Raw genomic sequence first — 16,182 nt, 5'->3', positions numbered from 1 at the left:
ATTTATTATTATTTATTATTATTATTATTATAGAGAGAGAGAGAGTGGTACCTTGGGTTACAGACGCTTCTGGTTACAGACTCGGCTAACCCAGGAATAGTACCTTGGGTTAAGAACTTTGCTTCAGGATGAGAACAGAAATTGTGCGGTGATGGCGGCAGCGGGAAGCCCAATTAGCTAAAGTGGTACCTCAGGTTAAGAACGGTTTCAGGTTAAGAATGGACCTCAAGAACAAATTAAGTTCTTAACCTGAGATACCAGTGTGTGTGTGTGTGTGTGTGTGTGTGTGTGTGTAAACAATTTTAACAAACATATTTTCAATCAATATATCCATTTACATTTGCCCCCCTTTTTTATTCCCACCCCCCCTCCTCCCAATAACTTCCCTCAGCTCCCCTCTCTGCACATATTGTTCTCTGCATGTTGTTAAATTGTACATATCATTGCCTTATCTATCATATATTCAACTAATAAATTTGCGGATGTTTATTCAAAAGCTGCCAAGGAGTCCAAATCATTTTGTTGTCTTTTTAGATCATTTGTAAAAAGTTCCCATTCTTCCCTGAAGCCATGATTGTCCTTGTCACGCAGTTTATATGACAACTTGGCCAATTCTGCATAGTTTTTCTTGCCATTGTTCTTTCGTTGGGATTTCTTCATTCTCAGGAAGAGAGATATACTTTCGATTATGGAAGTCCTTGCAATTCCTCTTGCCAAACCAGAAATGTTCATTGCTATTGTTTTCTCTCTGCTACTGCCCTACGCAATGACAACACAGAGCCATTCCTGGAAACACTGGACCACAGCCAGTGCTTGTCCTACTCAGAGTAGAACCCCTGAAATTCATGGGAATTGCATACTTAAGTTCATTAATTTCTTTTTCTTTTCTTTTTTTTAATAATATATTTATTAAGGTTTAGGAATTTATATAAAACAGAAAAAACAGAACAATAAAAAACAAAAACAATAAAAATACATACAATCCAAACAGAACATATACAAAGCAAGTATAATTTCCATCCCTTATATTCATAAAACTTACTTTCCCGACCTCCTCATACCTCCCCTTTCTGTATTCCATTCTCTAATTAAGTCAATTCAGCAAATCCTTTCCCTAATTTCTATATAATTTTTAGCCTTTCTTTTCTTAATCACATAATCATTACAGCTTTTAACCCCTTAATTTCTGAATCAACATCGTTCTAGCCTTCAATAATTTTGCAATGTTTCTTAAGATAGTCCTTAAATTTCTTCCAATCTTCTTCCGCCATCTCTTTTCCCTGGTCTCGAATTCTGCCGGTCATTTCTGCCAGTCCCATATAGTCCATCACCTTCATCTGCCATTCTTCCAGGGTGGGTAGATCTTGTGTCTTCCAATACTTTGCGATGAGTATTCTTACTGCTGTTGTAGCATACATAAAAAATGTTCTGCCCTTCTTTGGCACCAATTGGCCGACCATGCCCAGGAGAAAGGCCTCTGGTTTCTTCAGAAAGGTATATTTAAATACCTTTTTCATTTCATTATATATCATCTCCCAGAAAGCCTTAATCCTTGGGCACGTCCACCAAAGGTGAAAGAATGTACCTTCAGCTTAAGTTCATTAATTTCAACGGGGCTACACTGATTAGGACTAGAACTGGACCCAAGCCAGAGCCCTCCGTTCTTATGCTCAAATACCACAGCACTTTTTGAAAGCAACACCTGAGATGCCCAGGTCTTACCTCTGAAAAGAAGGCAGTTCCTGTCAGCCGAAGCTTTTCGGACTCGGAAGTCATCCAGGGGAGGGCATTCTCAATGATCTTGTGGTCCAGAAGTCGATTCTGAAACAGATGTCTAGAAGAGAAAAGAAACATTACAAGATACTTGTTATGTACTGAAGTTCTCACCCTGGGCCAGCAGGGGGATACTGTAGATAGTTTTCACTCAGGTCCACATATGCAAACAAGGGATTGAAAGTGACGTTCAGTGATTGGATAGTTACAGAAAATGGTTACTGTTGCGTTGTACTGGAGCTCTATATAAGCAGGCTGGCTGAACCCTTCAGTTCAGTTCTGTTCTGGCCTGTGAATAAACAAGAGCTGTTTGAAAAATGGCTGTGTCGTCTGATATGTTCACCCACAATTTAACAATACTCACCTCCACAGCTGTGTGGGTGAGTGAGGGACTCTGAATTGGGGTAATTCAAAATACGAGCTCCCCTATTTCAGAGCAGCTTCATTCCAATATGATACGATACGATAATCTTTATTGTCATTGTCCCATACAGAACAAAGAAATTGAAAATCTACATCAGATATTCAGAAACCAACAAGCCTGCTATCCCTGCTATCCCAACCAGGTTAGCCCCCTAAAAACTCCAACACCCCATAATTAAATATAATATACTCCCATAGATACTACCTTAAAAGGTAAAGGGACCCCTGAACATTAGGTCCAGTCGTGGCCGACTCTGGGGTTGCGGCGCTCATCTCGCTTTATTGGCCGAGCGAGCCAGCGCACGGAAACACCGTTTACCTTCCCGCCGGAGCGGTACCTATTTATTTCGAACTGCTAGGTTGGCAGGAGCAGGGACTGAGCAACGGGAGCTCACCCCAGCGCAGTTTCCGTGCGCTGCTCTGGTTCGCCAGAACTGTACACCGGCTCCCTCGGCCTATAAAGCGAGATGAGCGCTACAACACCAGAGTCGGCCACGACTGGACCTAATGGTCAGGGTTCCCTTTACCTTTACCTTTACCTTTACCTTTACCTTTACCTTTACCCTTACCTGGCCAGCAGAGAGGCCCCCTCCTGGTGGGTTCTAGGATCACCAAGTGAAGTCCAGATGTTCACCTCTCCAAACTCTGCCAGTGAGGGATCAGTGGTAAGCTTCAACACAAGAGCCTTCAGACTTGCCACAGAAAGTCTGTGGAGGAAAAGGGCACAGAAAGGACATCTGAATCGGAAGAAGGTCAAAGTCGAATACTTGAAGAAGAACAGGCCAACACAAACTGAAAATGGTCTGCCACCTCTGGTCACCTCTGGCCCTAAAAGCACTGAGCCAGCAGCTGCGGGTGACCTAGCTGGGCATATTTCAAGGGGTTAGGATTAACATCCAAAGCCATAAATGGCTTGAGAGCCAACTACCTAAACCTGCCTTTCCCAATATCAACTATTTTGGGCACGGGAGGCCTTTTTGATTGTGCCACCCTCTGCAACAGTGTCTTCTTGGTGGCGGCTCCCCATTTGTGGAACCCTCTTCCTGGTGAGATGTGTCTGCCTCTCTCATTATTAACATTCAGGAGCAATTAAAAAACAACACACAATTCTATTCATTTGAGAGATTTGATGGCCGAAAGCTATGGCTCCTGGCAACCTGGAAATTAATAGCTGTGAGGGCTATGGGACTGTTTTTAAATGTTTGTTGATGTACTTGATGTTTTAACTTTTTCTTGATGTACTAAATGTCTTTATTTTATTTTATAGCATTTTGCTTTCCTAGCTTTTTGCTGTCTTGGGCTCCCATTGGGAAGAAGGGCAGGATAGAAATTACACAAATAAAAAATAGAAATAAAAAAGACTGTTTTGCATGGAAAGAAGTCATAAAGAGGGAACTCTGCATGTGCAGCTGTCTAAGAGGAAGCCCAAGGTTTGCACATCTGTATGCTATGTTGTTGTTAGTTGTTAGTTCAGTTCTTGCAGGCAGACAAGTGAGGCCTCTGTATATGCAAATTTACTTGTTCAGAAGGGCTGCTGTCACAGGAAACCATAGATAGAACTGTAGAGCTGGAATGGACCCCAAGGGTCATCTAGTCCAACCCTCTGCAATGCTGGGGTCTCAGCTAAAAAATCCCTGACAAATGGCCACCCATCAAGAATGTACAACTTGCTGTTGAAATGGAATGAGACGGTTAAATCAGCTATGATTAAATGGGCACAAGATATTGGTCATGACATCATGTTTGCTGACTGGGAACAGTTATGGACCACCGGTATAAAGTTTACGGCATGTAATGCCTTAAGAGAGAATATTATGAAAATGATTTATAGGTGGTACATGACCCCAGTCAAGCTTGCAAAAATCTATCATACGCCCAATAATAAATGCTGGAAATGTAATGAAACTGAAGGTACTTTCTACCACCTTTGGTGGACGTGCCCAAGGATCAAGGTCTTCTGGGAAATGATCTATAATGAAATTAAGAAGGTCCTTAAGTGTACCTTTCATAAGAAACCAGAGGCCTTTCTCCTGGGCATGGTAGGCCAATTGGTGTCAAGGAAAGATAGGACGTTTTTTATGTATGCTACAACAGCAGCAAGAGTTCTTTTAGCAAAGTATTGGAAGACACAAGAACTACCCACGCTGGAAGAGTGGCAGACGAAGGTGATAGACTATATGGGACTGGCTGAGATGACTGGCAGAATCCGTGACCAAGGAAAAGAGACGGTGGAAGAAGATTGGAAGAAATTTAAAGTTTATCTTAAGAACTGTTGTAAAATTAATGAGTGCTAAAATGTCATGGGTAATGTAAAACAGAATTGCAGCGATAAATGATTGGGTAAGAGAAAAAGGATTAAAGAAAGTGAATTATAAGTAATTGAAATTAGGGGTTGCTGAAAAAGTTTAAAACAGGGATGCAGAAAAGGGAGGTATGGGGAAGTCGTTGAAATAAGGCTTAAGAAAAAGAGGTTATGAAATTATACGTGTTTATATGTTTGTTTGTCTATGTTTTGTTAGTTGTAATGTGTTTTAATTTATGTTGGAAAATCAATAAAAATTTATAAAAAAAAAAAAGACAAATGGCCACCCAATCCCTGCTTACAAGCCTCCAAGGAAGGAGCATCCACAACATCCCAAGGGAGTCCATTCTCTCTTCGGAATCTTCTTGCTTGTAGCTTGAATTCATCAGTTAGGGTCCTACCTTCCACAGCAAGAGAAAGCAATCTTGCTCCATCTTCTGTGCTAGGCCCAGGGGTAACCCGTGAAACGCGGTCCAGGACCGGTCCAGAATCCAAGGGATCCGCTAGGAGTCAGTCCGACAGGGCCAAGGCAGGACACGAGGCAGGAAACCAGGCAAGGACAGGTACAGGATCTCAGGCAGGATCTGGCATACAGCAATGTTGCTCCCGCAACCTGGGGCGGGGTCCGACAGCCTTTTATCTTTGTTGGGGTAACGGCCGGTCCTGATCCCCTGGCGACTCACCTCCTTGTTTCGCCTAAAGGCGAGCACTCCTCCTGCGAGTCCTCAGGTCTCTCCTTCTCTCAGACCTGAGTCTCTGCAGCTCGGGAGACATCGGTGGGTCACTAGACCCAGAGGCCGCCGCAGCCTCCCCTGACCCAACCGGTAGTGGAGCAGCTGTAAGTGATGGCCCAGCTGAAAGCAATGAGGTCATCCCCGCATCTGGAGCCAGGGCAGGCTCAGGCCCCTGACTCGGCCCAGCTGGTGTTTGTTGCAGGGGAACCTGTGCAGACTGGGACTCTTCAGGATCAGGCCCCAGACTTGGTTCAGATGATGCCTGAGGCAAAGGATCCGGTGCAGACTGAGACTCCTCTGGTTCTGAGTCCGAGCCCAAGTCCCAGGACATCACACCTTCCATGTGACACAGCCGTTCAGTTATTTGAAGACAGGTATCATATCACCTTTCAGTCTCCTCTTCTCCGGGCTTCACATACCCAATTGCCTCAACTGTTCCTCATAAGGCTTGGTGCCCATACCCAAGATCTTTTATTTATTTATTTTATTGTTTTATTTTTTCCCATGCTTATTTCCATGCTTATTACATACAAAAAAAAACCCAATACCAAAAAGGGATACAACTTAAGAGGGGAGGGAAAAGGAAAGAAAATAAAATGTACACCATCTGTTAATAAGATAAAAATTATGACATAAATTTGTGGTTGCAATTTCACGTTACAATAAAAATTGAAATCTCATTACCTTTTATACCCGACCTCCCATTTATTCCTTAATTCTGTTTACATAAATTTACTGCTGTATCAAAATACTATTTCTTAGACTAATATTTTCACAATTTATAAATGTTTATATTTATATAACCAATTAATAAAAGCTGCTGGGATGACTCAAAAGCTGCTACAGATTTTAACATGGTATAATTCTGTTTAAGGTATGTTCTGAAGGGTTCCCATTTTTATACAAATTCAATTCTCGGTTTATTTGTTTACTTTTTCAGATAGACTACCTGATTCAGCATATTCAGTCAATTTTTGTATCCACTCTCGTCTAGAAAGAATTCTGTCACTCTTCCACCTTATAACTATAAGAACTCTCACTGCCATACTGCATACGAAGAAAGATCTTTAAATTTTTAAGGAATATCTGAATCGGTAATGCCTAACAGATATGCCTCTGGTTTCCTAATAAATGAGATTCTTAACACTTTTTCTAACTCAAAGCCCAGACCCAAGATCTATAATTTTCCAGAGGAGGCCCGTGCAAAAAGAGGTGGGCAAAGTGGGAGACTGACCTGCAAGGGTTGCCTTCAGACAAATGCTGCTCTCTCAGAAACAGCCTCCGGCGACCCTCGTAAAAGGGCATCCTCTTCTCCAGGGTTTTGCTGACCTGCTTTAGGAGAGTGCAGAACAGCTCTGGGAACAGCTCCTGGATGCCCTCTTCGGTGTGCAGCACAGACAGGACTTCGTAGATGGCGCAAGTGGCCTGAACAGAGAAACAGCAAGAGAATGAAAGGACACCTGGGTGTGTGAGAGGACGTCTTCCAGTAAAACGGCCGTCATAGAACTGAATCATGGAACTGTAGGGTCAGAAGGAGTTCCAGTGGTCAGATTGAGGTTGAAACCTGACAAGACAGAAGTACTGTTTTTGGGGGACAGGAGACGGGCGGGTGTGGAGGACTCCCTGGTCCTGAATGGGCCAGGTGCGCAGACTGGGAGTCATTCTGGACTCACAGCTGTCCATGGAGGCGCAGGTCAATTCTGTGTCCAGGGCGGCTGTTTACCAGCTCCATCTGGTACGCAGGCTGAGACCCTCCCTGCCCGCAGACTGCCTCACCAGAGTGGTGCATGCTCTAGTTATCTCTCGCCTGGACTACTGCAATGCGCTCTATGTGGGGCTACCTTTGAAGGTGACCTGGAAACTACAACTAATCCAGAATGCGGCAGCTAGACTGGTGACTGGGAGCGGCCGCCGGGACCACATAACACCGGTCTTGAAAGACCTGCATTGGCTCCCAGTACGTTTCCGAGCACAATCCAAAGTGTTGGTGCTGACCTTGAAAGCTCTAAACGGCCTTGGCCCAGTATACCTGAAGGAGCGTCTCCACCCCCATTGTTCTGCCCAGATGCTGAGGTCCAGCTCCGAGGGCCTTCTGGCGGTTCCCTCACTGCAAGAAGCCAAGTTACAGGGAACCAGGCAGAGGGCCTTCTCGGTAGTGGCACCCGCCCTGTGGAACGCTCTCCCACCAGATGTCAAAGAGAAAAATAACTACCAAACTTTTAGAAGACATCTGAAGGCAGCCCTGTTTAGGGAAGCTTTTAATGTTTAATAGGTTATTGTATTTTAGTGTTCTGTTGGAAGCCGCCCAGAGTGGCTGGGGAAACGCAGCCAGATGAACGGGGTATAAAACAACAACAACAACAACAACAACAACAACAACAACAACAACAACAATAACAACATCTAGTATCAAACGGCAGAGGAAACAACCCCACAGCAGGTTGGCAGGAATGGATAAGGCAAGGAAAAGTCCTTACCATCTGCTTTTTATTCAATATTTACAGAGAGAAGCTTGGAACTCAGCCTCTTGGAGTAATGGCGTTGTCCCGAGTGACTCTCCACCCCCTTTTTCTCCCACTTCCTCATTCACCATCTCCTCTATGGGTGGTGCTGAGGGCCCTTTGCTTCTGAGCTCTTTGCTCTCCTACTTTCAAGGCTCGCCGGGTTCTGGGAGGGTCAGGTCTAGAATGCTTTCTAAGGACACTCTGTCCATCAGCTGTTGTCCTCCTGGTGGTTCCTCTTCCTCCTCTCCCTTTATTTCCCAGCTTTCCCCCTGTTCTGAACTGTTCTTCTTCTCTGGAAGGGTCAGGCCGGGGAGGCGGTCTCCACCATTCCTCCTTTGCCCAGTCCCTGACATCTAGCCCGAATTCTTGCAATGCAGGAATCATAGCTAAAGAATCGCTGACAGGCAGCTATCCAGCCTCTGCTGAAAAACCTCTGATGAAGGAGAGTCCACCTTCCAAGACTGCCTGATTTTCTGACTGCTGTATGGAAAAGCACATGAAGGTGACCTTGGAAGAGTTTGTAAGTAAAGCATTTTTAACTCACAAAATGTGTGGTCTCTTTCTATGCTAAGAGAGAAGAGAGGGACTTTGGAAACAACTTAGGAGGGAAAATTTTGTGCTGGAGTTTTCTCACCAAAGAGTACTTGCCCCAAACCTGGATCTTAGGCATCCTGGAATTCTCTTTTTCATATATACCTATATTTTCCTCTTCAACCAAGAACAAAAAACCACCCATCAGATTTCTGGTGCGTGTGAGGCTACCCCAATAATCAGGCTCTCCTGATGCTCTTATGTTTTTCAGTCTACATTAACTGAGCTGAAATCTCTCTGCTCTAAAAATCCCTCCCTGTTTCTCAACGGCTCCTCCCTTCTTCTTGCTCACCTTGAGAGGTCCTTCATCTGCAAATTCCATGCTCTCATTGCTGCCTGAGGAGAAAGGGGCTTCCAGACTTGAAGGCTCTGCCACCCTGGCCGCTAACTTGCATAAAATCAGTAAGGCCTGGGAAGGGTCTTTGCCTAGAGACCTCCAGAGTTCACCTGTTTCACTGCAATGCAACAACACATAAGTTGAAGAGGATTTGTTTCCCCACAAGCACCGTTCACTTAAACCCAGTGGGTCCAATTTGTGGGCTGAAATGCAGATGCAATCTCCCCCCAAATGTACTAAAGCCTCAGCTTAATGCTGGCATGCACCTGTCCATCGGGAGGCGGCGGCAGAATAGGCTCTCGATCACGATGTCCAGGTGAAAATGGGAGACAGCAGCCACAGCTTCCACAAGGACCTGCCGCAGATCTTCCTGTTTGATGGTGGGCAAGCGGCTGTAGAAAATGTCCAGGATCTCTGAAACCTAAAAGGGGCAATTCAGGTGCATGCATTGCTATCAGCAGTCCCACTCGTATGAGTCAATTGCATTCTAGAAATTCCAAATACCTTCTTAGAAATTTAACGCTACTCTGCTTTCTCTGAACAAAGGAGCATAAGAACCTGCTTTGTCCTGAGCCAGGCCACTAGGCCTGCTGGCTCTCTATCAGGCTCTCCAGGGTTTCAGAGAGAGGCATTTCCCCAGCCCTATATTTCTATACGGTCTTATACAGCCTAAGGGAGTGGGTTGGTCCAAGGAATGTGCACACCACGAACACATTAACATTGTAATCTTATTTGGGGGAAAGGCTGTAGCTCAATGGAAGAGTATCTGCTTTCTTTTTGCAGAAGTAAAACCAAGTTCAGTCGTACCTTGGTTGCCGAACGCTTTGTAACTCGTACGTTTCGGCTCCCAAACAATCAAAAACCAGAAGTGAGTGTTTTTGAATGATTTTTGGAAGACAAACATCCGGCGTGGCTTTTGCGGCTTCCAATTGGCTGCAGGAGCCACGTTTTGGTTTCTGAATGTTTTGGAAGTCGAACGGACTTCCGGAACGGATTCTGTTTGAAAACCAAGGTACGACTGTACTTCATTCAGGACCCAGTGGTGCTCTGCTGTGCTAAGCTGGTTAGGTCAAAATTTAATTTTGGTTTATGTTCATTGGTTGCTCAAAAACAAGGGTGAGGAACTTCAGCCATGGGGGCCACATGCACCCTTAAGCCTCTCTACCTGGCCCCCAGGGCTCTCTTTGGCCACACCCCCTTCTACAGGGCCACACCCCTCCCTGGCCCTGCTGTGTGTCCTCTGCAAGAGTTTTTACCTGGCTGGATCTTTTGGAGTGATGGGTACCTGTAGGAACAGCATCCTTTTGCATGGGCAGAATGTGTGAAGGTGAGAGTAGCATCCACCACTCAGCCAATATGCCCATCCAGCCCCACCCACAACTGGCATGTGCCCCTCAGCCAAGGAAGACTATGAAACACGATCCCTGCCTCTGCTCAAAAGCTAAAGCCAACCTTCCACACCAGCCAAAGCCTGCTCCAACAACCAACTGTAGATTGGTGCCTTTGGAGACCTGTCTGACACATGTCAAACAAAGCTTATAAAAGCCGCCCGCCCCATTGTGGCAAGTGGTCACCTGAGCTCCCATAGCATCTCCGGAGTCCCAAAGGATGGTTAGCAGCCAGTGGCCAGCAGAAGTGGCGCACATTTCATTTCCGGACACCAGGTCTTCCAGGATGACCTCGATGAAATCCAGGGCTTGATCTGGTGGGAAATGCACGCTGACCACCTGTGAAAACGCCAGAAGTAAAGGATTGTGAATCTATGATCACAATAACAATTGCACTGAAATGCAACTGCAGTTCATTCTGACCATAGAGGGGGAAATCGTCAAACAAATGGAAGTGGCATGTACTCCCTCGAAGGTGGTGGGTTTTCTTTTGCTGGAGATTTTAAAACAGAGCTTGGACGGACACGTGTTGCGGATTCTTCATCTCTGATTCCTGCATTTCTGGGGGTTGGACTAAATAATAATAATTAAAATAATAATAATTATTATTATTATTTATACCCCGCCCTCCCCAGCCAAGACCGGGCTCAGGGCAGCTAACACCAGGTATAAAAACAATTGATTAAAATACAACTTTAAAACAAGATTAAAATACAACATTAAAACATTAAAATGCAGCCTCAATTTCAGTAGAAACTCAAATCAAAAACTTTTGGGGGGGATGAAAACGTCAAGTCTTCACCAAGGCTAACTATCCAGACTGGTCCTACATGGGCCAGAAAAAAGCCAGGGAAGTCCCCAAATAAGAGTTCCATCACAGGAGGAAAAAGGAAAGAGGGTGAGGGAATCAAGTTGATTTCAGGCCAAAGGCTAGGCGGAACAACTCTGTCTTACACGCCCTGCAGAAAGAAATCAGATCCTGCAGGGCCCTGGTCTCATGAGGAAGAGCGTTCCACCAGGCTGGGGCCAGTGTTGAAAAGGCCCTGGCTCTGGTTGAGGCTTATCTGACTTCCTTAGGGCCCGGGACCTCTAGGGTGTTGCTATTTATGGACCTTAAGATCATAGAATCATAGAATCACAGAATCATAGAGTTGGAAGTGACCACAAGGGCCATTGAGTCCACCCCCTGCCAAGCAGGAAACACCATCAGAGCACTCCTGACATATGGTTGTCAAGCCTCTGCTTAAAGACCTCCAAAGAAGGAGACTCCACCACACTCCTTGGCAGCAAATTCCACTGTCGAACAGCTCTTACTGTCAGGAAGTTCTTCCTAATGTTTAGGTGGAATCTTCTTTCTTGTAGTTTGGATCCATTGCTCCGTGTCCGCTTCTCTGGAGCAGCAGAAAACAACCTTTCTCCCTCCTCTATGTGACATCCTTTTATATATTTGAACATGGCTATCATATCACCCCTTAACCTCCTCTTCTCCAGGCTAAACATGCCCAGCTCCCTTAGCCGTTCCTCATAAGGCATCGTTTCCAGGCCTTTGACCATTTTGGTTGCCCTCCTCTGGACACGTTCCAGTTTGTCAGTGTCCTTCTTGAACTGTGGTGCCCAGAACTGGACAGAGTACTCCAGGTGAGGTCTGACCAGAGCAGAATACAGTGGCACTATTACTTCCCTTGATCTAGATGCTATACTCCTATTGATGCAGCCCAGAATTGCATTGGCTTTTTTAGCTGCCACGTCACACTGTTGGCTCATGTCAAGTTTGTGGTCCACCAAGACTCCTAGATGACCCTTGGGGTCCCTTCCAACTCTGTAGTTCTGTGATTTAATGAAATCTGGTCCACAGAAGTTACCCAAATGATTGGGAAATTCACCTTGGCCATTCTGCATGAAGCTTCGAATAGAGCGCTGGGGACCTCAGCCTTCAGGTCATGACAGGCAGACAGCATTTCTTCTTCCTCCTCTGCTGTGACTTTTGACTGAGCTGGCAAGGGGGAGAGAGAATAGTGATGGATCTATTTCCTGACCAGTGCATTTCTGGCTGGATAGATTTTGCTGAAAAGAGGCATGGCTATGATTCTATGGTTTTAGTCTGACCAATTATGGGTTAAGAGTCCCGAATAGTTGGCTTCTGTTTCTTCGGTATATTATTATTATTATTATTATTATTATTATTATTATTATTAGAAAAAATTCTTTATTGAAACTCATTAATATCATTACAGATCTAACTTCACACATATACATACATACAAAGAAAGACACATATTCTTAAATTAATTTACCATAAGGTTTTAATTTAAACTTCTAGTTCCGCTTAGATTTCAACTAAGCTAAGATCAAATAATATTATTTAAAATAAAGTAACATATAACAAAATAAAGTAAAATAAAATAAATGTAGACTTCCCATCATTTCCCGATATTTTTGACCTTTATGATTTTGAATATACTTTTAATATACTTGAATATGCATTTAATATACTTTCTAATACTTTCTTACAACATATCACACCAATTTTTCTTTATTTCTTGATATTTTACGTACACAAGGGTCATTCAAACACTGCCATAGATAATATGTCACTGTTATTTTTTTTGGTAAGTATCTCTTAAATGTTTCCCATTTCTGAGAAAATAATTGTTTTGTGTTACCTCAAACTATTTGTTAATTGAGCCATTTCCACAAAGTCTAATAATTTATTTTGCCATTCCGTTAGTGTTGGTATCTTCCCGCCTTCCAATTGGATGCTATTAATAGACAGGCGACCGCTGTTGCATATAAAAAGATTATATAATATTAATTTAATCTTTCTGTTTTACTATTTAAAGTACTCATTTTTACATCCTTAAGATATCAATGACTTCCCTTCTTCTCTTTCCATGGTTCATTTTACATATCATAAATCCCTGCTGCCTTACCACGGTGGACTGAAAGTATTTTTAAACATTTTTTTCAATTCATTATGGATCATTTCCCAATACTCTTTTACCCTTTTAAAAGTCCACCACATGTGAAAGAATGTTCCCTCAACCTCTTTGCATCTCCAGCACTTATCTGATTCAGTCTTATACGTCTTAGCAAGCCTACTTGGAGTTAAATACCATCCGTAAATAATTTTCAAGTAGTTCTCTTTCAAAGAATAACATGTTGTTGTTGTTGTTATTATTAACTCAGAAGCAGGTCCCCTCCTCTGGTTTCCAGCAACAGGTCTACAGAAGCATTGCTGCCTCCAGCTGTCCAAAAAGAGCACAGCTGTCATGCCTAGCAGCCAATGTTTTTTTTTCTTAAAAAATGTTTTGGGTTGAAGGGACAAGTTACCCAAACCTGACTGTGTAGTTACCCCAACTAGGCCCCAAACTTCCCAAATTCTTTCTTTGAGGATCCATTAGCTAAAATCCATTAGCTTGAGCTGTATAACACAAACCAGCTGAATAAACAAAGCCTTCTCCTTTATCAGTCCATGAAGGCGTAATAGATGGCCTTGTCAGTTCCAAGTGGAGACGGGATGGCGCATCCAACTTATCTTACCGGTTGTAACTATCCTGACCACGCTGACGCACAGACCCTGGGAATGGCGCCAGGAGTGCCAGATAAGAGTACAGAAACAATTTCTACTCATGCTCAAGGATGCAAACTTACGTGTACAAACTCATGAGGCTGGATTCCTGGGGAGGGGGAAAGGGGACCTAAAGGGAATATAGGCTGTATGTAACTGCTCTTTAGGTGTGCTTGCTGTGACTGATCACGCAGTACCTTTCTGTTATCCTAGGAAGCAGAAATAAACTCTTTCTCTGTACCAACCCTCGGTGTCCATTGACTCCTTGCTCCCTCATCCTACTCATGGGAAAGGTCTGAAAGGCTACAGGGGTACCCTCATTTTGACTCAAGAAAATCACCATTTTATACCGGTAGTTCAAATTGGGAAAAATAAATACAGTAAATGGACAAAAGTACAAAGATTCACAAAATATTTAGGGGTATGTGTCCCCTGCGTCCCCCCCCCCAAAGCATTGCTAGTAGTTATCGATAGCCCTCTCCTCCATAAAACTAAATTGATCACTCAACCAGTCATCTAACCAACCAACCAATCAGAAAGGGGAGTGAAGGTTGGGGGTTCACACTGCCCCCATTCAAAACATCCTCACCTTGTATGTGCAAAAGGCAACTAATGCACTGGGCAGCCCACTGCCGGCATCTGATGGAGCCATCACAGGTGTAGGGGGCAAGGAATGCCACCAGCGACCCAAATTGCTGGAAATTTTCTCCATCCTACAGAAAAAGAAAGTTTTTTAAAAATCTTTTTCCTTCCAGTAGCACCTTAAAGACCAACTAAGTTAGTTCTTGGTATGAGCTTTCGTGTGCATGCACACTTCTTCAGATACATCTGAAGATACATCTGAAGAAGTGTGCATGCACACGAAAGCTCATACCAAGAACTAACTTAGTTGGTCTTTAAGGTGCTACTGGAAGGAAATTTTTTTTTTTTGTTTTGACTATGGCAGACCAACACGGCTACCTATCTGTAACTTTTAAAAATCTGTTCATTTGAGCTTGCCTGATCTTTATGACCTGCAACAGAGGCAGGGGGTTTTGGTGTGTGTGTTAGGATTCTTTTCCCGTGTTGCAGTCATGGGATTGTTTATATCACATGACGGTGTATGTTTTCATTCCACATTGTGGGAAGTGAAGGAGACAGGATGTTTTTATTACTGGGTTGTAGGACATTTGTCCCTTTGTTCTCCCTCTTTGCTGTCTGATGCTGAAGAGGAAGGAGCTGAGTCAAGATGCTCCGAGTGTGTACCGTACTTTTCGTTCTATAAGACGCACCCAACCATAAGACGAAGGGGAGGAAAACAAGAAATAAGAAGCCTCCTGAGGTAAGAGGGAGCGCTCCTCCATCTTCGCTCAGGAAGCTTTGCAGGGCTATCCCTGAAGCCAGGAGAGCAAGTGGGATCGGTGCGCACCGATACCTCTTGCCCTCCTGGCTTCAACAAAAGCAAGCCTCCTGGCTTTCCCCCCACCTCCCGCAAAAGCTGTGCGCTCTTTAGAGGGAGCACGGATCTTGGGGGCTTTTCTGGGAGGTGGGGGAAGGGACAGAGCCACGTGCTGTGTCCCTTCACCCACCTCCCGCAAAAGCCAGGGATAGCTGCGCAAAGCCTCCGCAGGGCAGCAGGATGAAGGCTCCCCACTGCCCTGTGGAGGCTTCACACGGCTAAGCCAAAAGCTAGAACAGTGAGAGGGAGCATTGCACAGCGCTCCCTCTTGCTGTTCTAGCTTCTGGGATAGCCCACGAAGCCTGCATTCACTCCATAACATGCACACACATTTCCCCTTACTTTTTAGGAGGGGAAAAATGTGTCTTATAGAGCGAAACATACGGTATATGTAAATAAACGTAGTTTAGCCGAAAAGCTGCGCTACTGAGTCTGAACGCTGACTGCCTATACTCTGCTGATCCGAAGTGTGTTGATACTCTTGGTATCAGTTGCTGTGATTTTGGGCTGGAAAAAGCTTTTGAAGCTCCCGACAGACCAGATGGGAGAGAACATTCTAGTCGAGCATGTGTCTCTGCCGGACGCCTACTCATGTGTAGGACCTCTTGACAGGGGGTCCCCCCTCCACACCACTTGTGAGATGGATGGTGACCAGGGCTGCGGAGAAATCTGATTCTGATTGACTTTCAACGAGAAGCTACCTGATTTGCCCCTCTCGAACGAATGCGTGAACTTTCATAAGTCACACTTCTCTGAATTTTACACTGAAATTATCTGCCCAAATAACGTGTACAAGCGTGGAAACATTAGGGGGGAGTGTGTACAAACATGGACATATCAGTGAAAGTAACAGGGAAAATGTATTATATTTTTGGGGGGAGGGGTAGAAATCCTTGCAAAAATGTGAACATTCAGAGCCGTTCACAATTCATTTCTGCGAGCGTGAGTTGTTTAAAGTCATTTTTAAGACTGAATTTTAATGGTGTTGCTTACAGATAATAATAATAATAATAATAATAATAATAATAATAATAATATTTTTTATTTATACCCCACCCTACCCAGCCAAGGCCGGGCTCAGGGCGGCTAACAAGTAATAATAAAAACAAGTTGAATGAGTACAA

At 44.2% G+C, this 16,182-nt stretch overlaps 1 protein-coding gene across 5 annotated transcripts in view; it reads right to left on the bottom strand.

Moving 5' to 3' along the window:
• Positions 1-16,182, bottom strand: part of LOC310760735 (maestro heat-like repeat-containing protein family member 2B) — a 91,878-nt gene that overhangs the window by 18,839 nt on the left and 56,857 nt on the right. For all 5 annotated transcript variants that reach the window (XM_083609832.1, XM_083609831.1, XM_083609834.1 and 2 more), the window contains 8 exons: positions 14,210-14,333; positions 11,936-12,045; positions 10,239-10,391; positions 8,931-9,085; positions 8,620-8,782; positions 6,467-6,657; positions 2,766-2,903; positions 1,723-1,834 (listed from right to left, as the gene is read on the bottom strand). In XM_083609832.1, coding sequence (XP_083465958.1) covers positions 1,723-1,834; positions 2,766-2,903; positions 6,467-6,657; positions 8,620-8,782; positions 8,931-9,085; positions 10,239-10,391; positions 11,936-12,045; positions 14,210-14,333 — 1,146 coding nt within the window. The remainder of the gene's footprint in view (positions 1-1,722; positions 1,835-2,765; positions 2,904-6,466; positions 6,658-8,619; positions 8,783-8,930; positions 9,086-10,238; positions 10,392-11,935; positions 12,046-14,209; positions 14,334-16,182) is intronic.

Source organism: Podarcis filfolensis (genome assembly GCF_964270895.1).
Source record: "Podarcis filfolensis genome assembly, chromosome: 1".
In the NCBI taxonomy this organism is placed as follows: Eukaryota; Metazoa; Chordata; class Lepidosauria; order Squamata; family Lacertidae; genus Podarcis; species Podarcis filfolensis.
This window is presented reverse-complemented; position numbering and strand designations above follow the sequence as displayed.